Raw genomic sequence first — 26,851 nt, 5'->3', positions numbered from 1 at the left:
AGCGACCATCCCTGGAGGTTTTAAGAGGTGTCTGGCACAAGTGCTGGGCAATGTGGTTTAGGAGTTACAGGGGTAGTGCTGAGCAGATAGTGGACTCGATGATCTTGAAGGTCCCTTCTAATCGTGATGATTCTATTCTGTCTTTAAGGTCCTTTCTATGATTCTGTGATTGCTCACCGCCAGCCGCCCTGCCAGTGCAGACACTCTCCAGAGCCGGCATCCCGAGGGCACTGCCAGTGACAGCACCTCGCAGTTACAGAGGACACACGGCTCTGTCTCTGTGGCTCCGGGATTAGTGCAGGCCCGTCTGAGCGCCTCGCAGCCGCTGCTCCGCTTTCTGACGCCGAGGCCTTGGCGCCCGGGGCCTGCGCTCCGGAGCAGCGGGCCGCGGGAGCACCGGGGCGGCCCGGGCTGCCAGGGAGCCCCGGGGGTACCGGAGCCCGGCGCGGGGGCCGGGCCGGGCCGGGCAGGGGGTGTGGAGCGCCCGCCTCTCGCGGCTCGCAGCCGGGTGCCTCCCGCGGGCCGCGGGCGCGTACCCAGAGTGCAGCAGGCGGGCGGCGCGGCCGGACCCAGCGCCGGCACCCACGGCCGGCTCTCCCCCGGCGCGGCGGGAGCCGGGCCCAGGCGGCGGCGGCGGCGGCGCGGCCCAGAATGCGACACTGAGATGCTTCTTCCCCCGGCAGCGGCGGCGCCCCGGGCCCAGGCGGCGGCGGCCCCCGCGTGGATGCGGCTCTGGAGCCGGCGCTTCGCCCTGCACAAACATTTCTATAGGACTCATTCGCCCTGCTGAGGAGATCGGCCCAGACCGGCCGCTTTCCCTCCCCTCCCTTTCCCCGCTGCCCCGGAGACTGCCGGCGCGGCCCGGCCCGCATGGAGGCCCCCGGCGGCGGCGCCTCGCCGCTGAGCCCCGCGCTGGTGGGGCGGCTCCGGCGGGAGCATGAGAAGGTAAAGGGGGCACCGGGGCCGGGCCGGGGGGTGCGGGGGGCCGGGCCCGGGCCCGGGCCCGGGGGGACCGGGGCGGGGAGGGCACGTGGCTGCCTGACGTCACGGGCGGCGGGCGAGGCGGGCCGGGGCACCCGGAGACCCCCGGAGACCCCCGGGCCGGGGACACAGTCCTTGGGACACAGCCCCTGGGACACACAGTCCTTGGGACACAGTCCCTGGGACATAGCCCCCCGGATTCAGCCCCCGGGACACCGCGGGAAGCGAGGTCGGGAGGCGGCAGGAGGGAAGGCCCTGCCCGCACCCCGGGCTGCCCCAGGCTGCCGTGGTTAGTAGCGCCCATGAACGCGTGTTTTTATCCTCTACACGCCTCTCCATGAACGCGTGTTTTTATCATCTACACGCCTCTTCGTGATTTTTCCGGCCTCCGGGACAGTCACGCCTCCAAAACCTCCCGGCCGTGTCTGTGACCTGCGTCATGCCGGGGGCCAGCGTGCTCCTGGGCCAGCTTGAGGAGACCGTGTGTCAAAACTTTAGTTGTTCATGACTTGCCTTAGGAATCTTTGGTTGTATTTGAAATGGGTTTTGAAGAACCAGATTTTTCTGCAGAAACTATTCCCAAGAGTTCAGAGGCTGGTTCTACCTGAGACCATAGCACAAAACTCAAGATACTTTTTCGTGTAGATGACAATCATGATCTAACTCAAGTGGGTCCTGAAAACCTAAGGAGTGCGATTTGGGGCTTGCAGATTCCAGCCTCGCAGTGAGCTCTGTGTGGGTGCAGGAGTCACTGGAAATAACTTGTGGTCATGTGCTGGGTGTTGACACAAATACAGTCTGCAGACCTTTCACACTTTCTGCTCTTGTGATTAAATTTTTTTTTTAAGTAGAGGGTAAGATGCACATTAGAGTTCCTCAGTTATAATGGAAGATTTTATCTCCAGCCTGTATTTTGTCACATGCTGGTTTAGTTGAGAAAAAGTGAGTAACACCTGTGGGATATAAAAATGTGCCTTGTCTGGAATATTGTGTGCACAAATGTGTCTACTTTTGAATACCCATTAGATCTTTACTAAAAGACCTGTGTAGCCAGGATGTGGATGAAGAGTGAGAGGGTCTGCTGGAATCCTCTGCATCGTCTCCCCTGCACGGATTGGAACCCATAATGCCAATAACTGGTGATAGGAACTTGCCTGCTTGGGCTCCTTCAGTGAATTTTCAGGGTGGTGGAATCTGGTGAAGAATAATTTCCCTGATACATTAGTGTCAGGCCTAATGTGTGAGCACACGTCTGCCATAGCCACAGAGAATTATTCCCAGTTCATGGTAAGACCCCTCTGTAAGCAAGTTTAAGACTCTTCTTAAACAGATCTGCTCCAGTGGAAAAGAGGCCCAGGAGACCATTAATTAAGCCTCTGTTAGGCTGATGTACCAAAGTTATATTTTATCATAGGGAAACTTTACATAATTTCTGCAAATTGGCTGAAAAAAATGGAACACTTCAGCTTCAATATGAAATTATACTAAAGAACTACATATCTTGGTTACAATGGAGTGTCGTGATGAAGATATAGTAGACTTTCCCTCTATGCAATGAATATATATAATTGGATTACAACGGTATTTTCAGTTACAAAAATATTGTATTTTAAGATGGAGGAGGTCTTTTCATTTCAGCTGCCTCTTCTTAGAGATCCGTATTTTTCCCACAGAATCACTGGAGTTGAAGGCTCCTGTTTTGTCTCAGCACAAAGAGGAAGGAGAATGAGTTACCCAGTACTTCAGTAAACTAGTAATTGTAGTGTGAGAATCATAGAAAATAGTGAAGTTACTTAGCCAGAACAATATCTCTATCTACTGGCAGGCAGATACATTTCTTTTAATTACTGGGATGTTGTGCTGTCCCAGCAATGCTTGATTAAGTGCAAGGAAACCTATTTATTCCCATTAATCTGAGGGCAACCTTTAGTGAAATCGTGGAATACATCAGTACCTATCTGCAGCATTAAAGATAATATTTGATTTGTGGTTGGTTATTTTAACACCCAGGCCATTGTACGACCCTGGTTCAGCTATGGGTTTGACTGAGCTTTTAAGTGCTAAAGAGCTGCCCTGGAGAACTTGTGAGCTGAGGCTTCCTTCCTGCTTAAAAATACTGAAATAAAAGGATGTCCATGACTTTCTGTCTTTAATCAGATAGAGGCTGCAACTTCTAGGTTTAGGACCCCTGGTGAAAAGTAATTTTAATTCTTGTTTAGGACTGCTTGCCTGTTGGACAGATTTCATCTTGTTAATTTGTGGTGATAGTAAGACCAAACTGTTAAAAGCAATTTTCAGTGCTCCTGCTAAAGGCACTTTGTATAAAAACATGACTTAGAATGTGTATCTTGGGGATAAATTATAGAAGAATATCTAGTAATTTTCATGATAAAGACCATCATTGGAAGCACAATGCCTGCGTAAAGTTTTGAATATTTCTGTAAGAAGAGTATAATGTATGTGTCATGGATTACTTGTAAAAGCAATATATGTTAGCTGAAAATACTGCAGTAAATCTATTGCAAGTTAGTAGAGGAATTATAAAATGAATATTTAAATAGGAGGTTTCTCATGCTATAGGCCCTGCATTTAAACATAATATTTGATATACATTTATTCCTGCAATCAAGTGGGTTGGGATTACTAACTGATGGGAAGTTGACAAGTCAGATGTGTATGATTTGGAAAGACTTGTGTAGACAGTGAATTTACAGTGGGATGATAGGTTCTATAGTTCCTGAGCAATGCAATGACAGTACGTGTAATGGGAGACATTACAGAGCCAATTAGACCCAAGAGACATTTGCAGAGTGCAGACACAGGCATGGAGAATCTAAAGGATTCCAGTATTAGATGGCAGTATGAATTTTTTTTTTTTTTTGTATTGCACTGACAAACACACTTTTTTATTTTCCTTTTATAAAAATTAGGACAAGGAAGTGACTCTCCTGTCACTCACCATGACAGCAAAGCACAATTAGATTGAGTGCAGCTCTTACTGTAACTCATTGGCCATTGTGCATTATGACATATTCTTAATTTTTATGAATTGAAATGGTAGAGCTGTATAATCTTTAATTTCCAAATGATTTTCAAGATCCTGGGTACTTAAAGTTTTTTGACAGTTAAAAAAACTTGTAGGTGGGTTATGGAGAAACAAATCACAGAATCCTAAGCTTACACTCTTTTAAATTGTTTCCTCTTCTACATGATTTACTTCTGGGGCTGACTGCTTCTGTTTGTCTTTTCCAAGTGATATCTGTGCTATGAAATCAGCAACTTGGCAGTTTAGAGCTGTTCCTGCAGTCTGAAAAGGAGCAGTGAAGCAGAGCAGGGTCTTGTTCACTTGATGCTGCTCAGGAGCCACTGGAAATCAGGAAGTGCTTGCCTGCAGACTCACAGATGAGACTCAGATGTGTTTTCCAGTGTAGTGTCTCCCATGGTTTGCACTTTTTCCAACCTGTGTCCAAGTTCACAGAATCCAGAGAATGCCTGGGTATGAGCCACCAGTGCAGCAGGACTTCATTTTGCACAATAACTGTTTGAGAAAAGGGAACAGAGTGTCTAAAGCTTGGTTTGATGTGCTCCTTTTAAAAAGAACCTGTGTGAAGCTTTATTTGCCCCTATTCCTTTTTAAAAGGTACCTGGACAATTACCTTTTTGGAAATTGTGTTGAAATACACTCCACCCTGTTCACTGGTTCCAGTAATGTTTTTTCAGGTGCTGCATTCAAGTAAAAGGGCTAATTCAGTCATGATCTGGAAGCTTTTTATGGAATACTTATTGTTCCTCCAGTGTTAATTGATCATCACATTTACTTTTTTAGTCAATATTTGTCCATGTTCTTATTAGTATGAGTTAAATACCCACAAGTTTATATAGTGCCAAGAGCTGTGAAATAAAATTAACAGATCTTCGGTAGGTTTTTTAATGGTAATTGGAGGAGATTTGACAAAAGAGTTTAAAGAGCTTTGCCTTTATTCTGGAGAGGGCAAGTCTGTGTTCAGCCTCATTGGTAGCTAAAATGTGTAGATGACATTATATGCAAAAAATTGAAGTGTTACTGAATTGTGCTGCTCCTACAGCTGTCTGCAGAGGCTGTGAGCAGATGCAGTGCCCAGGGTACCATTTGGGAGTGGTGTTCAGTATCTTGGCAGATCTCCATTCCATAGGTTCAGCTTGTAGCCTGTCTTAGATCTGTTTGGATGCTCCTCGTCTCAAGTACTTCTTTCATCCTTTGAGTTTGTGAAATGATACTTTGTTTGAGTCTGAGCCTCCAGTGTTGCAGGTGGAACTGCATCAAGGCTTACCTCTTTTTGCCCTCAGAGCAGCAGGTACACTAAGGCTCCGTGTTTGTTTGGTTGCATTGGGACACTGCTGCACTGTGCAGGTGCTGCTTTTGTAGTTCCTCCTGTCTGTTAGCATAGGCTGCAGCACAGGAGCCACAGTCTTAGAAACTTGCTCAAAATTTTCATAAATGATCATGTGAGTTGTCCAACTGACTTAAATTTGAACAACTGGTTAATCTTTTTGTGTGTACTTTTTTCAGTTCTTTAGCAGTTTTAGGGTGGCACATTTGTGACAGTGCTTAGTGAACTGGGCTGGGCTCCAGATTAAAAACAAACTTTATTATTGACCTTTTTGCCCCCTTTTTTTTCCCCCTCCTTCCTGGACTATTTTTCATCCACTGTGGATCCCTAATGTGGTTACAAGTGTCTGTCAGCAGATTGTGTCAGCTTTGGGAGGATGAGACAGTGGAGCAGAGTAGCAGGAGCCAGGGAGGGATGAGGCTGAGTTTACTCAGGACTGTGGCTGAAAGCTGAACCACAGCCTGCAGCTATGTCTGTGAGGCAGGTGTCACAGCTCATGGCAGTTTTAAGCCAGTAAAGCTTAGGTTTTGCTAGCAGCATAGTTTTTGCACCATAAACTCCATCAAAGCTTGCAAAACCTGCTTGAGATGTTGGGCTGCTTAGATCATGGGAGTTCTGTGCCTGTGCTGGTCTGCTGCTCTCTGGGTACCTGAGCGAGCCTGGCTGTGGTGTAGCCACACAAATATATTTACCTGACCTCAGCTGAAATACAAAGTTTTGACTTCTTATCTCTGTCTCAAGACGAAGTTACAGGACATGGGCACTGGCTAGCTGCCAGTAAAGGATGAGATCTTACCCTCTGTGCCTTCCTTGCCCCACTTCAGTTGGTTTGGAGTCAGTGGAACTCACTCAGCAGAAGACATCCTGCTGCCCACACGGTTTTTGCTGTGTAGAATTTTCGAGCTCCCCAAAATAATTTAGGTCAGAACTTAGTACTTATTTATTGATAAATAATAGCTATGTACTTTTTCTGCAAAACTGCAAGACCCACAGGTGTGTGCATAATTAATAGAAAAATAGTAGATCTTGTTTTCTTGTAAAGAAAAGTCAAAATCATGGCTATATTTCAAAGTCAGATTTTTTACTTTAGGAAAAAATGTTTGCCATGATTCAGATTTCTTTCTCTCTTTTCCTGCAGTATTCTTCCCAAACCCATTTCTTCAAAAGGCAAAAGTTTCCACCCATAGGGGGTTTTATGTTAATAATTTGTTGGAATGTAGCATTTTTGAGTAATATGATTTAATAAATGAATATGAGAACTCAGAAGTGCTTTCTTCCTTTTGCATTAGATCATACAATGTGCCAACAGACTGAAGAATTTTTAATAGTTTTATTTCATTTTTTGATTGAAAATGGGGCTTTAGGAAAAACAATTGTACAAATGTTAATTCTGTCTTTCTCCATCAGTGATTGCTGTGTTCTAGGCAAGTACTGTGTAGTTTCCTAGAGGAAAGAATGAAAATTCATTTTAAATGTTTATTTTTTTCTGTGGCTTGTTACATCCTTGTTACCAAGAGATGATTAAATATTTGACCACCCATTAGTGTTCTGTAATGTAAAGTGGTATGTGGACTGGTAATTTCATGGGTAAAATTTTAGTGTTTGGGGGTACAAGAGGGAAATCTCATGCATGAGTTGCATGGCAGAGAGGGTTTTGATACTGCAAACATTTCCAGATGGAGGCAGCTCATGTGCATGTATGAACCACAGTAAATACTTGAATGTGGAATATTTAACATTTCGAGCTATGCAGAGTTGGAGTCACCTGGAGGAAGTCAGTAATGGAAATGATGTTGGATTTACCATGAGCCTTGCAAACATGGATCTGCATTTCAGGAAACCAGCATACACTGGTGGAAGGTTCTGAACAACAACAGGACCTAGATTGAAACAGAGATATTTTTACAATCCCAAATGGCAGGGACAGTCTCCTGAAGGCAAGTCATTGGTTTTAGACTTTATTAGACCCTTACTTTAATTACCACCTCATTACTTGCTTTGCTTCCACAAAAAGTATTCCATACTGTCATTTTTCCCTAAGTAACTGGAAATGTGATTGAAAGGGATGTTTAAAGTGAGACTAATTCAAGATTAAATAGTCACAAATTATATTATTGCTACATGTAAACAAATTACTTGCATATCTGATTTTATTCAGATTACTTTTCAAGTGGTAAATAATGCTTTATCACTTATATAGTGCTCTTACATCTTTAGAGTGCTTTTCTCACATTAATTAATCATCATTAAACACTCTGAGGTGGGTAGGTTAATACTATTATCCCCATTTTGCAGATGAAGAAATGTAGACTGAGAGGTTGTGATTTGCTCAAGGCCATATAAAAGAAGCAGAATCAGAGCTGGGATTAGATCTGTGTCCCTAGCTTCTAATTTCAGAAGACCAGCCAGATTGTCAGCCAGAGTTTTGAAGCAAAGTGCTCAAATGTGCATGTAGAACTAGCAGATATTTGCTTGGCCTAACTTGCAACTTGTTTAAAGGGAAACTTTGCTTTTGTGCCGTGCTTCACATTTCCACCTTCACACTTGCAAGTGTGGAAATGGCCTCTCATTCATTTAGGACCTCTTCATCATCTGGTGCAACATTTTTATTTTCATAATTTTCATTGAATTTAACTTCCATCATGGAAGCTTAAAAGTTTCTACTTCTCTGGACTTGAACATAACTGCACAACTCACATAGAGCAGCTTTTTAGCATTGGTGCCCCAGACTGCCTGCAAGTGATACCAGGACCAGCTCTGTTATTTACAATTTTTCACAAGCTGAGACATAAATAAGGCTCTGACTTGGCAGCTTGTCTTACTGCTGTTCAGAAGGGATGAGAGAGAATTACCCTCTGTATGCTGAACCCAGCACCTTTGTAGGCAGTGCCCAGCTGCTCAGTAGGGAGAAACATTCGCTTGCATGCCCCCCACCTTGGAGAAGTACCTCAATAAAACAGTGTAGTCTGGGAATGGAGAGCAGAAGAGACCTCTTTGTGCCACCACTTTGTTAATGAGAAGCACCACAGAGAATTATATTCAGCTGTTAGTAATGGGAGCACCTGCAGAGGTAACAGATCAGGAAAAATAAAGTGCAGAAAGGAAGTGCCCTTGTACAGGAGGGTGAAAACCTGCTGGGGTGATGTGGGATAGTTGGGAGACCCATGGCACACACAGGTAAGGATCTGCTTTGTGCTACAGCATCTTATTCACCTGAGCCCATTGCCAGGGAAACATTGGAAGTGACTGTAGAGCCTGGCTGCTGGGTTAGGAGCTCTGCCTTCCTTGCCAGCCCTGAGCAGAGTCAGTGGTTGTAACTCAGCCTGCAGAATCAGTGCACTGCTTTTTCAAAGTGCAGCTTGCTTGAATTCATGGAGGAGATTTTGAACTCTTTGAATGCAAGATGATGGAGAAAGTAGCATATAAATAGATAGGCAAGGGAGAATGTGTTGCAGAGAGAAGGAATTCTTTATCTTTGGACAGCTGATGAAGTCCTGGGCTGGATGATAGGAGCTGCTGGGGGTGATTTGGAGTCCTTAGCCTGCAATCTGCCCTGGGATCACACTGCTGAGGTGGAACTGGGGACACCTGGGACGTGAGCACAGCTCTAAAGCTGATCCTCGTGCTCTGCTTGTGACACCTACAAACGAGGGATTCCCTAAAAGCAGCAACACAGGCAGCCCTAGAAATAGCTCAGGCACGTAGCAGTGAGAGCAGAGCAAGCACATAATCTGCTGGAAGGGTTTGGGTTTAATCCAGCAGGAATTTGTGCAGGGATGGCCTCTCCCCTGTCCCCAGGGGCTGCTTGTGGAGCTCCCAGGTGTGGTTCAGGTGGGTCAGGGGCTTGAGAAGCACTGAATTTTAACAACTGGCTGTTGGTGAAAAGGAAGGAAACAAGATATTTGCCTGTTTGCTTTCTTTTAAGACTATGGAATATGTTTTCTGACAGTGGATCCTGTTTTAATAACCAGACCCATGATTAGGTAATGTTAAGTCTGCTGCAAGAGTAGTTTAATAAATATTTTAGTATGCAGATAAGCCACTGATAACCATGTGCATTCACACACTCATACATTTTTATGCCTAAAAGGGGAGAATTCAGAGTTTGTTGATACTACTTCCCTATGATGCCTTAAAAGTAAGGCATACTTGGTGGCACTAGCTGTCCAGGTAAATTGAACTCAAGTGGATAAACAAGCAGGTCATTTATTTTATTTACCCTAAAAGGGTTTTTCATTCTTTAATTGTAACTCTAAATATAAATTATGTGTGGAAGATAGACTAATGATTTTCCTGTGTTTGATTAAAGGCAAAGAATCAAAGATTTGTTTATATATTTATCTGTTTGTTTCTTTGATAAGACCAGTTGTTATCCAAACAGTGGGACTGGCCTAATAAAGGTCATATGCATAATTGATCTCCATCTGTTTTTCAATATTTATTCTCTCTATTCTTTAATAGACTTCAGTTCCAGAAGTGCAGCCTGCAACATTTTTAAGGTGGTATATTTTAGCACTTCTGTAAAAGGTCTCATTTTATGCTGGCCACTGAAATGACAAGGTTTGTTGTTGGTTCCACCCTTTGGTATCCCTTCAAGAGAGATTATATCAAAGAAGAAGAATTAAATTAAAATTGATTGGTGTTATTGATTTTTCTCTTTTTTTTTTTTTTTAAGGGGATAAAGGGTGATGGAAACAGCATATGCCCCTATGCTGTTTTGCTGATGGACTATTTCTTAAAAACATAAAAAGCATATGTGCCCAATTTACATATTTACTAATTAAAAAAGCTTCCTGGAAACGTTAAGTAGACTATCTTCTGCAACCTTTAACATTGTGGCTAATGGATATAGCCTGGAAATTTTCATAGAAGGTCCTCTAAATAATGTAAATGATTATGAATATGTAACTAGTTAATATGCAGCTACGAAAGGATTATCATGTAGAGGTTAATGAACATGCTGCTCTTATGGTTTGCAGGGCTTTTCTTTTTGTGCTTTCAGCTCACTTCATGCATGGAAAGTCATGTATTGGGAATGGAAAGCTTCCTGTCTTTTCCATCTTCATCTGTAATGGGGCAATTAAATGGAAACTTTCTTAAAGGATTTCATAAACATTTTTGTATGCTGAATTGTGTTGTGTACTTCACAATCACTGCCAAATGTGAAAGGATGAAGGATGTGGATAGAATAGGCTTGGACTCCTCAACTTGTTAGCGAGGGGCTCTGGTGTGCCTTGGCTTTGTTAACAGACAATTTGTCTTCTGCAGAAACTTTACTCTTAAAATGGGCTTCATATTAACAGTATGAATTAGATTTCTGGCTTGATGTCCTGTACAAGTCTGTGTATTTACTCTCAAGCTTAAAAACAGTTGCCTTGCACATTAAGGAAGATATTTTGCTAGGCATTTGATTTGTAGGAGTTTAAAGCAAATGATAAATTTAAACTTGGCTTATGTGGGATGAGCTACCTGGCTGACTTTCCTGATGGATTATGAAATAACATAACCACAAATGTAAAGCTGATCCTTTTCATTTAAGAACTTTGCTCTGTTTAAAGAATTATTAGCTCACAAAGTAGTCCCATTTTTTTTATTCTTGCATGAGTAGGAAGTGCAGGGTCTGAGATCTGTTGTGCAAAAGCTGCACATATGCTAACTGAAAAAAAAAATGTCTTTCATTCTGTTGTTTGGGAAAAAAAAAAAGAATTATCTGCTCCAGTGATTTCAGTGGTACTTGAATGTATGTTATTGTTTTCTCTGCAAATTTCTCATTAATTGCTTTCGAATGTTAGCATTATTTTGGCTATAGGAAAAACGAAATTTGTAAAAAAAAAATCTAGAAAATGCTTATATTGAGAAGCTGTCTAGACATATTTAACTGCCTCATGGCTTCATTGCATTTCATATAATTGAATGAAATTGTTTGTGTTGTATTTTTGGTAACTATTATTCAGAGATCAGAATATGTTTTGAAAGACAAAATCTCCATGTAATTGTGGCAGAGAAGGTCACAGGTTTCAGCATCCTGCCTCTTTGCTATATATAGTCTAAAAATTGCATTTAAAAAAGATAAAAGTATTTAATTTTAACAGCATTAATTAAGACCTTTATTTTGTTAAGAGCTTTATTTTGTAAATTCTTTTGTATCTCTTGGGAAAGCCTGTGGCATAAGGGAGTAAGTGAAATACCTTTTTTGACACCCAGAAAGAAGAGAAGCCAGCAGCCCATCATGGTGTCAAATACCTATGTATTTACACAGCACAAAGTTAATTTGGGCTTTTTCAAGTTAAAGTGGCCAGTGGAGACATTTGTTGATGTACTGATAGAGGAAAAATGTTTTTGGTGCTGTGAGATTCATTTGTTCTGCTTTTTAATGACTGAGTATGGGAGTTACATTGATGTCTTGTTATAATTTATGTTGTTTTCTTATTCTGCAAACATGTAACACTGAAAATAGATCGGCAGATTGCACAAACTGCTACTTATCTCAGATCGTGTGTCACCTAATAGTTATGGAGCAGGTATTGTACCAAAATAAGAAGTGAAAAGCTGTGATTTTTTCCTGTGGTTATCACTCTGCATTAGCCTGTGATAAAGTGTGCTGCTTAAGAACGACCATTCACACGCCTTTGCCCTGACAGATAAAAATGTGGATAGAGGCAGCACCAAATCTGTAAAGCTCCTGTTTTAGTTTCTGATGCATTGACATTGCAGCTGTGTGCTTAGCTTTGTTTTTTTCATGAGTAGTTATCTGTTTTAATGACAGGTGGTCACTGGCTGCCAAGAAAAAATCCAGCACTGGTAAGTAAAAAAAGTCTACATGTCTAAAATACTGATGAGTAACCTAGTTATGTTTGAGTAAAGTATTGCTGTTTATTCTGATGGGAGTCAAATCCTGCTAGCATGTTTTGGGGATTAGAGTTAGTGATAGCTCAGAATTGTTGCAATGTACTCTCCTTAAAATATATTTATTTCTCACTGATACAATTAAATTACAAATACAGTGAGCCTCAGTGTTTATACTTCTGCCTTAAAAACCTATCTCATCTGTCATTTTTGCCCAAGTAACCTTGTTGGATGAATGCTTAATCTGCCTGAATGGTGACAAGGTGCTCCCAGGGTAGAATTATTGTTGTTTTCTAACTATGGAGCAAGTAGGGAAATTCCACTTGTGCTGAAACAATGTGGAAAGTAATGTTTCACTGATGCTCACTCCCCAAGTAAAGTACATGCTAAAGCTTAGTTTTTAGTACTTTGAATAAATGGTTTGTTATATTAAAAAAATTATCTCTGGGCATTTTTTTCTCTGTTGGCAATCTATGGTTAATAGAAAACATACCTAGTAAATAATAGTTTTGTATGGCATCTGAGGAAAATGTACATTTAATGGTGAATGAAATCTTATATTATGAGTTACTGTGAGATATAACAGTTGATCTTACAGATATCAAATTACAATATATCCATGCTGTGTTTACCATGATTTTACTGAGAGAACAACAGGAGCTGTCTTGATTATTGTCTGCAGGGTTATTGCAGAATCACAGCAACTGCCCCTTTAGTGGTGAGATTAAACCTTTGGTTATACACCATCAAGCATATAATATTTTAAATTTATTTTAAGAGGCTTTTTCTTCATGCCTGAAAGATCTCCAAGCAAATAATTTATATTTAGTGTGTATCAAATGTTTTTAGTTTAAATGCACATAGGCTGCAAGCGCTGGATAAGAGGAAAAAAATCAAGGCAATCTATACACATCATCATATTAAATTCTGACTATTGGCTCGCAAAAATAATCTAAAACTAATATGTTTCATTTATGTTTAAAATTCAGAGGCTGCATTAATTTTCAATAAGGGAAATATTGAAGTGCCTACTGGTGCTGCTGTGGTGAAGGCAGGCAGAATATCTCCAGCACTTTCTCAGGAGCTTTGCAGTGTCTGTGCCTACTGGCTCCCACCTAAATTCTGCATGTGCATTCTTCCACTCAGACAGGGCTTTTCAGAAATAAACTATTTGGCAGAAAGCTGCAAAATTTGAACAGATTTTTGAGTGTTTAGAAAATTGTGACAGTTATTTTCCTTTTTACAAGGGCTGAGGTTTGTGGAGTGGCCTGGGAGTGTTGGTGCTGGAAGGAGGATTTGCTCCTGTGTTTGCTTTTATGCAAGCTCTGGCAATGACCCCATGAACTTGGGGGTTTTGGCCACAGACCCTCTAATGAAAAAAATAACTTATTGATTTCTTTTATATAGAAAAGTAGTTTGTATAGCATAGCATCCATACAATCTTTATTTAATAAAAACAATTAAAATTTAGTACTCTTATTTATATCTTGATTGTGCAAGAGCTGAGTGCTCTTGTTTCAACTGAATAATTTGCTCATGTAAGACCTTTTAAGTAGTCAGTGACACAGAAGGATGTTGAATAGAATTGGGTGAATAACAATAGGGTCTTAAAATGCTCAGCTTCAGTATATTTCCATTAAATTATTTTCTTTTCCATTTTTCAGTGCACTTTTTGAAGTATATTTCTAAAGCCATGAGTCCAGTAATGGGTTGGGTATGGGATTAATAGCTAGACATGCATTTCCCCTCCCAGGGACATGTTCAGAGCTGGAGTCCCAGTATTCCTCCTCTCTATTCCCTTTGGTTCTTCATTGCCTGTTGTGGCACAGGCACACCCCAGTGCTTGTGAGAGCATCAGCCATACTTGAAGAGAGAGCTTCCTTCTTTAAGTAATGCTGTTTGAGGCCAATTATTTAAAATGATCAATTTAAATTTTCTTGATCTGCATGGCCCAGTTCAGGATGTGACCCCACTTTTAGAGGTTGCATGGTGGAGGTTTGCTCAGCAAAGGGCAGCAGTCCCAGTACAAAAAGCAGGATGCTTTGCATCTAAAGTAGCACAGCTTCTAAAGTAGCACAGCTTCTGTGGCAAGTGATTTCTCCTGGACCTGATCAGATTATTCAGTAACACGCAGCAGTCAGACCTTAGTGTCTTCTTTTCAGGTTAATGAAGAAATGTTGAGTGACTTTCAGCTATGAAATGATGGAAATGTTTAATCCTGCTGTGAGGGGGGAATTTTCATGCCAGGCTCTTCCCACTGAGTCCTCTCCTGCACTTGAGACATGTGCCAGGCCTTGTTTTTCAGTGGCTGCTTGGAGCCCATTTCTCAAATCCAGATCTCTCCAGGCGAAGGCTGGGTTCTGTAAATAGCATTAAGTAATTGATTGTTATTGTTGACACCAAGTTTTCATTATATTCCTTCTTCCCCCAAAATGTCTCAGTGCATTTTTCTTAGATTCATGAGTTTGTCCTTCTTCTTTGAAGGAAGTGAATTATGTTTTCACTCTTATGTGGGCAAGGGACAGAAGGGCTTGCCTAAAATGTCTGGGAGAAATCTGCTGTCAGAGCAAAGCAGCAGCAAGCATCTTTTGTAAATCAGTTCTGTGGAATATGGTTTTAATGCCCAAGTGGCATAAAAACCTAAATTCTTTTTTTCAGGATGAGTTCAACAACTTAAAATAGGTATAAAGTAGGGTGGTTACACCAGAGTTCAGCTGTGAAGCAAATGAGTCAAACATAAGAGTATCAGATAATTTTTCAAAATGAATGCTGAAAAAGATTTCACTCTGCTTATGAATCTAGGAAAATCAATAGTAATATTTTGAGAGTTGTGTTATCAACTATGACATTCATTTTTCAGCACATTTATAGATTGCTTTCCTGAATCATCCTCAGAAAACCTGTAATTTGCATCTTGGGTCAGCATTGTTAAGTGTGCTGCTCTGTGCTTTCAGTTGCCTTTCATTGCAGAATTTACTACCATATATATGTTTATTGTTTTGAAGTACAAGTAAACAATATCATCAGACCTGACATTTATATGCCAGCTACTTCATGGAGGAGCTGATTTCTGACCATCTTTAGAATGGCAGGGGTCCATTAAAAGACTTTTTCCAGACAAATTTAAGTATTTAAGAATGCCTTTACAGAGAAAGGCTTTTTTGAGGGAGTGTAGTTGCTTGTTTTGCACACAGTAAAATCCCTGCAGCCACTGAAACACTGTTTGTTGCAAAGTCCTGTGGAAAGCCAGCTGTCTGCCATGGGAATGAATTCCTTGTCCCAGTTCACCAAACCATTTTTTCCTGGGTAGCAACATGTAGCATGAGCCTTGTTTACAGTTTAGTTAGAGAAGTATCAGAAGGGATTCTTGAAGATGTGGCAGAATCCTGGTGGTTGAGCCATCTTTCAGGAGTGTTGACTCTTGATAGGAATACAAAGTTCATGGGAAAATCAAAATTAATTAAAATTTTGCTCATTTATGTTAGCTTAAACTGAGGTCAGTATATGAGCTCTGTATTACAAATGATAATTTGAAGAATTTGCCTCTTAAAAAGCATAAACTGGATTTTCAGTTCTTTTTCTAAATATTGGTGGTGTTGTAACTTGGGCTTGAACATGGAGTGAGATACTCCAAATCCTAGTGAAAGAACTGCTTTTTGCACCATGAAAAATTCTAATTCTGAACAAGACATGCACAATCTAAAATAATCATTTACCTATCTTAATACACATTATTAGAAAATAATCTAGCTATTATGTTTGTCATCCCATGTCTTTTAGAAATGAGTTATTAATCTGTCAGCTGTATGTGTTAGAGTAAAACAGTTCATTTTTCTATAGTTTTGGTGTGTTTTTGATTTAGTAGCAGAAAACCATTAACTCTTTAGCTGTGAAATTGAACCAACTTGAATTTGTCAACAGGAAGAAGGTGGAGAGTGATTATGAGGCTCTTCAGGAGCGACTCCAGACATTGCCTGACAAGTTGTCCTACGATGTCATGGTATGTACATGGCAGAGGTCACACAGGAACATGGGCTAAAACTGTTAAACCTGGGCTGCCTGCACGGGGGGTGAGGTGTTCGTCAGGTTGCCAGTACTTAGTAATGTTACATTTCTTATGATAATAGTTAAACCTTTGCTTTTGTTTCTTTCTCTTTTCTTTGAAATCCATTATAAATTACAGTGTTACTGACAACTGAAAGCTGATGACATAAATGCTTAACACAAAACCTGACATGTTTGATATGTAAATCTATTGTATAGAAAACGATAATTATGACTGAATTATGGTACTTAGTCATTTCCTGAGAAGCAAGTGGCTGTAGTATTTCCTGATTCATGGAAATAAACCCTAGAACATTGATTTTTACATAAAAAGGTGCTGCTAATTTTTGTTCCACCAATCTTCCCATTGACATAGCAATCTTTTCTGATGCTCGGAATCTTCCCTAACAACTGCACAACTCCCTGTGTAAAATTTGCCCTGTTGGCTTGCACTCACTAAAATTTTGAAAAAATTGGCTTCTCTTCCTCTTTTTTTCCTTTTCCTTTCTCAGGTTCAACTCAAAATACATCCTTGAAGACAGGGAAGTTGTACTGCACATAACTGAATGGCTGATTTCAGCACTCAGTGCCTGACTGCTGTCTTCCTTGGCAGCCTGGCTTAGATACAGAATTGGGTTTTTAGTAAGACAGTGTTGGAGTATATTTCACCATGTGGGAAAAGGGAGGCTTTCCCTTTGCTGTGCTGGTGATACAGCTCTGGTTTTTGTGTGTAGTCCATTTTTCATGTGTGTATGTGTGACCACATGATGTAAGACCTAAAGATTGTGTTGTTTCAAAGCACAGAAACTCTGTTTTTAAAGAAAGCTAGATAGTGCTTATTGTTAGTTGAAGCAGCAATGTTAACTCACATCTGTTACTTTGAATGTATAGAAACAGTTCTTATCCTGTTAGCCAAATATTTTCATATGCTTTTAATTTTGCTTAATTTTGCTTTCATCATTTTGGGGGAAGAGTGAACAGGCAGCTCGTGCAGTCTGCTACTTTAAAACCAAGTCAGGGAGGGCACACGTGTAGGAAAAGCACATTGTGCATAGCCTTAGAGTCAGGGTCCTGCCTGCTGGAGAACTGTTTCCAGCACTGGGACCCTCCTGGATATGGAAGAGAGAGAGGATTGCTTTCCAAGGAGACAGATCCACTAGGCCAAGTGCTTGCTCCAGCACAAACACAATGAGAAAGCAAGTGGCTGCGCTGAGGAGGAAGGAATAAAGTAGAGGGAGCTGATACAAACCATCTGAGATAGATTTCTTTTTACCTTAAAAAGAGAGAGCCTTGATGTGGATGTGGACTTTATGCCACCTCCATTTTAGGTGTTATTTGATTTCAGTTTCTGAATTTCTTCACGATTGAAGCCCACAGGCAGCCAGGCAGGTGGCAGTGGGCCTGGGGGTCACAATGCCAGGACAGGGACAGGGGACGGGGGTAGGGGTGGCCAAGGCTCCTCCTCACCCAGAGGACTTGCCCAAGCACTGCCTGTATAGTTTGGGCAGTAGAAGATGCCTTAGATCATAAACCCACTGTCCTGGATGTTGAAATGCTTGTTAAAATGGGGGATTCATATTTTAGGAAGCAGAGGCAAAGTTCTAAAATGTGATTGTCACCTATGTCCTCCTGCCTGAAGTGTCCTGCTTTTGTCTATTGTCCTTAGCCTGGAGAGCAGTTAGAGGGTGAGAGTTACTTGTGGAGCATCCCTGGGAGGTGGAGGTTTGCAGCATGGAGCACGAGCCAGCAGAGTGAGATTAAACACTCTGTGGTCCTGCTGGGAACCCCAGTGTCTTACACTGGAATTTCTGGGTCCTTACTGTTAGCAAGACAGATTCTGAGAAAAGCAGCTCATCTTTGAGTTGATCATACCTATTTAAATATTTTTTTAAAATTTAGCAAAGCTAATCTGGCTTTTAATAGGAAATGGATGTAGTCTGCAAATAACTCAAATAATTTGTATTATCAGATGAAGTGAATTTGTTTTCCAAGTGAGCATTCAGGTATTATAGTTCTATGTCACAAAACAAGTTGTCTGGTGAAATTCAGGTTTTCAGATTTTGTAAATACAGTACAAAATTCAAATGGATCTGATAATTTGAATATTTATGATGGGTTGTTCACTGAATAGCTGCTGTAGAATTTATATTTTTATAAAATCTGTGGTTTACTTTTTAAAAAAACTTAAGACATGTATGACAGCCTAAGTTTTATTTTCATTAGTGATGTCTGTGTCTGTCACAGGTACCTTTTGGTCCTCTTGCCTTCATGCCAGGAAAACTTGTCCACACCAATGAGATCACTGTTCTGCTGGGGGACAACTGGTTTTCCAAATGCTCAGCAAAGCAGGCCATTGAGCTGGTTGAGCACAGGAAAAAACGTATGTATGTTTCTGAACATAATTTAATGGTTAAAATTATGTATTAATATATAAAATTAGTGATATCTGTGCTGTTCTTTTTTTTCTTTTTGTGAGCTCACAAACAGAAGTCCCATTCAGGTGTAATATTAGCTTAGCACCTTATCTTCCACCCCTGCTTGACACATGATTGGATATGTCTAATTAGGAAAAGAAACCTAACTAAAAACCCCCTTTCACTTTTTAAAATATAACAAAGAGCAGAAGTAGCCACTGCCTTGTGCTTTTGCTCTTGGTTACCTTATTCCCTATATTTTCTTCCCTTGTCTTGTTTCTTATTTGTTTACTGCCTTGTCTCCTGTGTGTTGATTGTTGTTGGGGGTTTTTTTTTTTGATTGTTTGGGTTTTTTGGCTTTTGTTTGTTTGTTTGTTTTTATGGGTTTTTAAATTTTTTTTTGGCCATGTAGTTTACCCTTTTTTTTCCCTCTCTCTACACATACCTTGCTCCTGCTTGTTGGTATTTATACTTGCTGCTCAGCTCTTTCTGCCCTTGGTGTTCCTCTGGTGTGGAGTGATCTCCTGGATCTCCCCAGATCCAGTGCAGTTGATCACCACCAAATTAATCTTACATAGAAACCCACCACAGGGGCAGATAGGCAATTCCTGGGTTGGTTTCCAGCTCTTTGTACCTGCTGTTGAGATCTTGGCTTTGAAGAGCCAGGACCAGAGCAAGAGCTGTGCATGCTGCACTTTGGAATTCTTTATGGCAGAAAGAAGGAGAACCTAAAATATTTGATGTAAATGGCAAGGAAGAAAAAGCACAACAAAATGGAAAATAAATTGGTGCCTGTTAGCCTTTGTTTACTTCAGACAAGCATTTGAGTTGATTTTTTCATACTGGTTTACCTGTAACCTGTCCCATTCCTCAGTGGGTGCTCACTGCAGCTTTGCCCTGTGTATATCACAACTACCACAACTATTTACCCTGGATTTTTGTTTGACTGCAGCTATCCATGTTGCTGCCTGCAGCAGAATACCCTAGAGGTTCCCCATCTGAATAAGCTTTCTTTTCCAATTCTGTGCAGGCAATATTAATGTAAAAAGAGTTGAGGATTTTTTTTATAAAAATTCATTTTCTGTATTACTTTAAAATACTCCTTTATGAAGAGCATTGCCAAAAGTATGTAATTTGTATTTTACCTATTATCTTTCTTAATCTGGTTCTCCTGACACAACTTTGCAATTTTCTTTCTTACTGAACTGAATCTACATTATTTATTGTGACTCTTGTGAGATCTCAGGTCCAGATCTTTTTCTTTGATCATCTGATATTTTTTTCAGTGCTGCAGAATACTTTTGTCACTGTTACATTCAGTGAAGTCATTTGACCTTTGCATAGTAGGTGTTTGAACATTAAGTAGTCTGCTGGGAGACACACAGTAAATGCTGGATTCTTTCCTTTATGATCTTTTAAATTGCATTTAAAATATGAACTCAGAAATACTAATTTCTTTCAAAGCAAAATAGTCATTGATGCTGGATATAAACCCTCTATTCAGCTGATAGTTCACTTCAGCTGTGTGATGGCTGCCAGTGGGAGGCTCCAAAACACTGGTATAACTAAAAACTTTTTTTTTAAGGACTGTTCTCAGTTTTAGATGGTAAAAAACATATTAGTACATATGCTTCTGAAAAAGGGTTACTTCTTTCCTAGATACACTTTTGTTCCTTAAAAAATACAACTGACTTAAACTCTTTAAACCATTTTCATGCTAAAATGAATGCAACTTAGAGAATATTAGAGATTTTATTAGTTTGTTCTAAGGAAAAAGTTATGTATATGAAAGACCCGTAGGCCATTGCTGTGTAATATGAATTGGCTGCTTGTGGCACAAATTTGCAAGACTGATTCTTGGCAAGTATTAGTTTAAAGTCTCTTTTGTGTGTTTATTGCACTGCAGTTACTTTCACAGGTGACTTCTGTTTTTAGTGGCATTTTGGGAGCATAGCTTACAGGGTGCTGTGTATTGGGCATTATCATCACATTGACACAATGGGATTTGAGTTTTGTACATGATCTTTTTGTTTTGGACATAAATTCCAAGAGTAGGTCACACACACTGGGAAAAGAGGGCAGGCTCACTGCAGGGGATTACACTGCCAGCAGTCCCCAACATCCTGCATGCCAGGCAAGGTCCTAACAGGGCAAAGCTTTTTTAAGCATGTGTTTAAGGCCAGTGTGTACTTAAAGGCTTTGATATATAGGAACTGGGGGCTGAACAGAGCAAAGAGAGGCTCATGCTGAAATAAACCTAGCTATATTTGTTGATGGTTTGTTTCTTCAGTGACCTACATTTTTTATCCAATATTACTCTATTTAATTTAGATGGGTGTTTTTTTTTTCATAACTAGCTGGTCAGATCTGTTCAGATAACTGAAACAAACTCAATTAGTACAGCCCTGGTAATTCAGTGCTTTAGCAGGAGGTAAGACTATAAGGAAATAAATACAAGACATTTTCGTTGCACGTTGTGTCTCTGGTGTCTCACTCTGCTGAATGGTGAGGAGTGGGAGAGCATCTGCTCAGGGTTCAGGTTGTCTAGGGGGACTGTCTGTCAGCTACAAAAGGGTAAGAGATTCCTAGAACAGTTTTGGGTGTTCTCCCTTGCTGGTTCTGGGGAGTTTTCCTGCTAGCCTTGTGTGGGTCTGTGTGTTGGAGACCTCTGGTCACCAGGGCTGTCCCTCCTCCCCTGGAGCCCCCCAGTGCCTTACAGGAAATTGAATCAAAGCTCACAGGACATTTTATTTACAGTTTGACTCCCTCTGTGCATGTTGGGTGCACCCAAGAATGGAGGATGTGAATTTGCATTCTTAAGCAGCAGTAGTGCCAGATAAATCAAACAATATCAGTGAGGATAAAGCCTTGGAAGTTAGGGGTAGCAGTAAGAGTGTACTATATATAAAAGCTTTAAATATTACTTAGTACTAATTAGGTCATCCTTTTTGTCTTAGTAGTTTTGTTAAATTTGCTTTTTAAAAGAGAATGAGTGAAAAAAATGTTTGCTTCTGTGGAATAGAGAAATGCCCAGCCACAGTAGATTAATTTCTTGGTTAAAATTTATTTAATTGAAAGGAATAATTGAAGGGTGACTGTACTGAATTTTAAATGTACTTTAGCTGACATAGCTGTAGAAAGCCCTGTTTTGGGGATACATTTCTGTTTGCTTAGCTTTTGATATAGATGCAAATTGTTCAGCACTGTGATTGGTTGAAATGTATTTGGTAAAATTTGGGACAGTCACTCATGTCAAATGTTACTTTTTCATCAAATATTGATCGTGTCGTCTTGAATAATATTTGAGTTGCAGTAGGTCTTTAATTTGCTGTGCATTTTTGTGCCATTCAAAGTATTTAGTTAGTTCCAAAATAGTTAATAAATAGAGTGAAGTTTATAGAATTGCCAAGTATGTTTTTAATTGTTTTAAATTCATTGCAGTTCATTAAACCAGGTAATACAGATAATGGGAAACACTTCACACATGTGTTTGTGTGTAAAAATGTGAAGAAATAGTGAAGTAGATTAAAGGATATGCACGCCAAATTCCATTAAAATAAAAGAAATTAGCTTTTTAAGTATGTCACAGTTTAGCACAACAATAATGCAATTGTACTTTTTTTCTCCTACAATTATCTTGCTTAAGGTACTTCATAATATTTCTGTTCTCCTCAAGGCAAGACTGTATTGTCTCAGAATTCAAAGAGGGAATAAAGATTCTTTTTGTGAATATGGGATTATATCTTTTACGTGTTTGTGATGATATAAATTACATTTCTTCTCTATATCAGTAATCGCATTAATTCTTTAAGATGGGAAATTTTTCATTACAATAGTCCCTGTGGTAGTTACTATAGAAAGAAATTAAATAGATTTTTCTTGTAAATATTTGTGGATTAATTCAGTATGCTAGGTATTCCAAGTGTCTAAACATTTTAAAAGGTGGGAAATTAAAGCATGCACACAGAACTAGGAGTGGTTTTATTGTGTTAAAAATTTATCAGATAAAAAAAAAATCCCACTTAAAGGAGAATTGTTGAACTACTTAGCAATTGTGTCTTCAGTATATGTAAGAATACCCTTGCAGTGTCACGCTGCAAATGAATTCATGAAATGAAAATACTGATTACATTAACATACAGTATTGTGATAGTCCCCAATTGTAAATTGCAGTGTGTAACCCCTAATACAAATATTTGTGTCAATCAAAATTGACCGATAGCTCAGGATACAGGGTTTAAAAGATACCATTGTTTTAATGAGATGATCCGGGTGGATGAGGACCAGTTTGAATTTGTTCCTTATCAGCATTTCCAGAAAAAAAGGTTTTGTCTCCAAAACACATGATAGGAAGGCTTTCCATTTCCCATCTGTGAATGAGTGAGGCCTTTAGAGGTTTTAATGTTTTATCCAAGGGTAAAAATATCTTCCCTGATATTCTAAATAATGTAACACTGACTCGTCTACTCACAGTTTTTGGGGTTGAGAACAAAAAGTGCAGGCAGTGCTGCAAAAAGATTCAGCTTTTGCTTTTCTGTATTAAAAAAAATTACATTTTTCTGCTCTTTTTCTGCACAGCAGAGAATTCTGTTCCACTGTGCTTTTAAACTTTTTTTTTTACAATTTTTTGCGATTATCACTTCTTAGTTGGATAACCTCCCTCAGTTCCTTCCTTACCCTTGTTAAGTTAGGAGCTGATTCGATGCAGTGCTAAGTGCTCTAAATTTGCTCTGCAGTTCCCTGGAGGTGTTTGGCTTCTCACAGGACCACAGTCTGGGTATTTTAACCAGAACACAGTGGAACAAAGTAAGGAGAATAGACTCCTTTCTGTAAGTTACATACTGTGATTCAAATAAGCCCTTACCTTTTTTATGATTCTTACTGGGCAAGAGAGGAGTTGTCTGAATGCCACCCTCCTTCATTTAGGAGGAATTTAAATGTCTTCAGATAATTCTAGCAATTACATAGGTGTGTGAACCTAAAAGAGAAATGCATTGCATTTACTTAGTGTTCCTAAAGCCAAATTGCCTGTACAAATTTTTACAGAAGAAAATCCAAATGACTTTGGTTTTGGTACCAAGGGAACATGGAAAACAGAATGAAGATTGTCTTTAAAGGGTGAAAAGCTGCTGCACAAAGGGTTGGATTGCATTTTAAAGAACTGGTGCAATTGCTTTTATAAGGAATGAATTTACATGTCTTGTTGCTAGCAAAAAGAAAGCTTAAATCCATATATACAAAAAGTCATCAGGATTCTCTTTTCACTCTTAAATCTATTTCTAGAAAAATGAACAGAAAAGAATAGAAAAACAAAGAAGGGTGTTTTGAAAAGCTTCTATTAGATACTGCTTTCTTTTTTCTTACTTGTTTCAAGTAACCTGTGATAGTTTGCTGGAAAAATACTGGCTACAAAAAATTCTTCTGCTGATTAAATATATATTTATTGAAAATCATTTAAAAATCCTAAGGCGATTGATCTACTTATGCAGACCCTATAAAGTAAGAAAATAATGCACTTAAATATGCATAATTTCCATGGTGAGAGTATGAACTACTGAGGTTCTGCCTTCAGGTTGTACCTCCTGGATCTCTCACTGGAGGAACTGAGCCACTGCCAGTAACTAAGGTAGGTGGTTCTTCCTGGCCTGTACCAACATTCTGTGTATAAATAACTGTGTTTAAGGCTGGTTATCTTCTGCATGAGAAACTGTGTTAGGCACCAAGAAGATCTTTACTCTAAATCTCAATTGCATACAGAATTCTTTGTTACACCTAATCTAAAATTTCTGTCCTGTCACCTATTCTCAGAGGAGATTATTTCCTGTGTTATATCCATGAGACTCCCCTGAAAATCAGGTACATTAGGCTTCAGCTTTGTTTCAGTTTGTCCTGTTTCATAAAGTCTGACTTTTCAAAATAGATCAACCTGTTCTCACTATTCTTGTCTGTTCTTACTATTTAAATCCCAGTGTAACACACAGTTTCCAGAAGTAACTAAAATAATGTCTATGATTCCCCAAATCCTTATAGACAACACTCCAAGGACATTAATGTCAAACTCAGATAATTAAAATTTGTATCCAGCCAAGCTAATTAACCCATTAAAGCCAAAATGCATAGATGAGAATTCGTGTCACTTTGGCATTAGTGCATTGTCATGTCGTGTAAAATCTGGCTTCGCTGGACTTCATTTCAACAATATGAAATGTGTTCCCCAATTATTTTTTTTCCTCTACCAGTGTATTTGTAGCAAGCAGAGGGCTGCTTCTTAAAAATCACTAATCATGGTATAAGGAAATCCAGTCAAGTCCTTTCAGACTAATAAAGGAGCCGGGAAAGAATGATCTAAATGTAAAGAAATCTTGCTGCCTGTAAATATGAAAGGCTGCTGTGCAGAGGAAATCTATTTATCATGATTTCTGGTTTGAATACCTTTTTCTTTTGGTGGTCCAGGAGAACAGTCCTAGAGGCTCTGGGGGGCTGTGGCACTGAACTATCTTTCCAAGTGGTTTAGCTGAGACATGTAAATAGGAACTACATGGGTTCACCTGAAAGCCATGTCAGACTTTGCTCAGATTATTGGATGTGACAAAGTTGGACAACAGCCTCTGGTTCAATCCATCTTAAAAGGCTCTAAGAAGCTTAAACCACGGGGTAGTAAGAGGAGGAGACTGTGGAACCTCTCTTATTCTACCAGTATTTTTATGGGGGTCTCAATTAATAAAAAACCCCTGTAGTTTGTAATGACTTGTTCCTCGCTATTTCATATTTCAAAATTCAGTGAATTCCGTTGGAGGCTTTCAGAGTGTGCTGTGGCTAGTTCAAAACATGAGCCCCTGAGCTTGCCCTGCAATTAGGTGCATGAGCCTTTTTCCAGGAGACCCCTTCTTTGCTGAGGGCCTGACCAAGGGAAGGGTCTGTGCTTTGGCCAGGCAGGAGCCTTGTTTTTCCTGTGGCAGGGGAGGTGTGAGCAGCCCGGCAGCCTGGCTGGGGCCGTGGTGTCACTCCCAGCTGTCCTCTGTGTGCTGTGTGGCCTGGGGCAGATCACTTAAACTGTCTGTTTCTTCATCTGTGAAATGGGAGAGAGTTATACTCACCTCCCTTGCAGGGCACTGGGCAGATTAGTTAATGCTTGTACAGCATTTTAAAATAAAATACTGTGTCCTCACCTAAGGGAGCCAGCCAGCCTGCACCCGTCTGGGAAAAGCATCACAGCCTGGTGCTCCAGCAGCTGCATAACCTAGATGGCTGCTGAGCAATATTCAGATATGCAGGCAAGGAGTGAGACACTTGTGGTGGTGAAGAAACAGCTGAGCATCATGTTTACTATGAATGTAAGATAGAAACCAGAGAATAATTGGTCCCAACTATGTATATACTTACATATACTGAGAATACGTTCAAGAGCTGAAGGCATGGATGGGAGCATTTTGTAGAAAAACTACCACTACCTCTCTTTTCTTTGGGCTCTGGAAGGTGTGTTAGACACCAAAAAAGCTGTGGGTGATGTTGATGTGAATTAACTGGTACTAAAAGCTGCTCTATCTGATGTAGGATGGAGTCATGTAAGGGGGAGCAGGACCCTGACTGCACATGGAAGGAGCTGTGTCCTCTACTGGGTCTGTGTTGGCACTGCTCCAGACATCACATACTTTTTGGGAAGTAGTATTTTATCCAGGAGGCAATGCAAATCCATGGCTTTTTTTCAGAGAAGAATCTTAAGCTATTTCTTAGAAACAGCCTGAGGAATGGAGAATGACTGCACATTTGACACATAGCTTGCTGTGTGGTTTAAAGGCTAATGCTTTTGAAATACCCTAAAAGTCTGAGCTTTGTCTTGGTGTTCCTTGTGGGAAAGGATGGACTTTGCTTGAGTAGCCTGTTCCAAAATACATAAATTTCTTTCTAAACTATTTACTGCAAGTAATACATTTTTTAAGCAATTGTATTTGAGACAGTGTGAAATATCAACAGGGAAAAAAGCATACAATACTAAATATTATAAAACTGTGAGAGTAATCTCACACACTTGGTGGTAGTTGTGTTTTGCCTTGACTGTTTCATGCATAATTCCCTCTCCTGTGTGTTTGGAGGGGAGGAGGGGTAAGAACCTGTTTGTAGAAGTGAGTCAATAAGTAGGTTTAATTTTTAAGTACAAGTACAAACTCATTTTGTCTGATTAGATGCATTTTGTAA

The 26,851-nt window shown here is 40.1% G+C and overlaps 1 protein-coding gene across 1 annotated transcript in view; it reads left to right on the top strand.

Moving 5' to 3' along the window:
* Nucleotides 1–278: 278 nt before the first annotated feature.
* The window catches only part of URI1 (URI1 prefoldin like chaperone), a 41,333-nt gene continuing 14,760 nt past the window's right edge, over nt 279–26,851 (top strand). Inside the window, exons 1-4 of the mRNA XM_054640689.2 lie at nt 279–945; nt 12,118–12,152; nt 16,119–16,197; nt 18,486–18,621. Coding sequence (XP_054496664.2) covers nt 871–945; nt 12,118–12,152; nt 16,119–16,197; nt 18,486–18,621 — 325 coding nt within the window. The 5' untranslated portion in view covers nt 279–870. The remainder of the gene's footprint in view (nt 946–12,117; nt 12,153–16,118; nt 16,198–18,485; nt 18,622–26,851) is intronic.

The sequence above is a fragment of the Agelaius phoeniceus genome, chromosome 12 (assembly GCF_051311805.1).
Source record: "Agelaius phoeniceus isolate bAgePho1 chromosome 12, bAgePho1.hap1, whole genome shotgun sequence".
Lineage (NCBI taxonomy): Eukaryota > Metazoa > Chordata > Aves > Passeriformes > Icteridae > Agelaius > Agelaius phoeniceus.
Note: the sequence above shows the minus strand (reverse complement) of the source record. Positions and strands in the feature narration are given on the sequence as shown.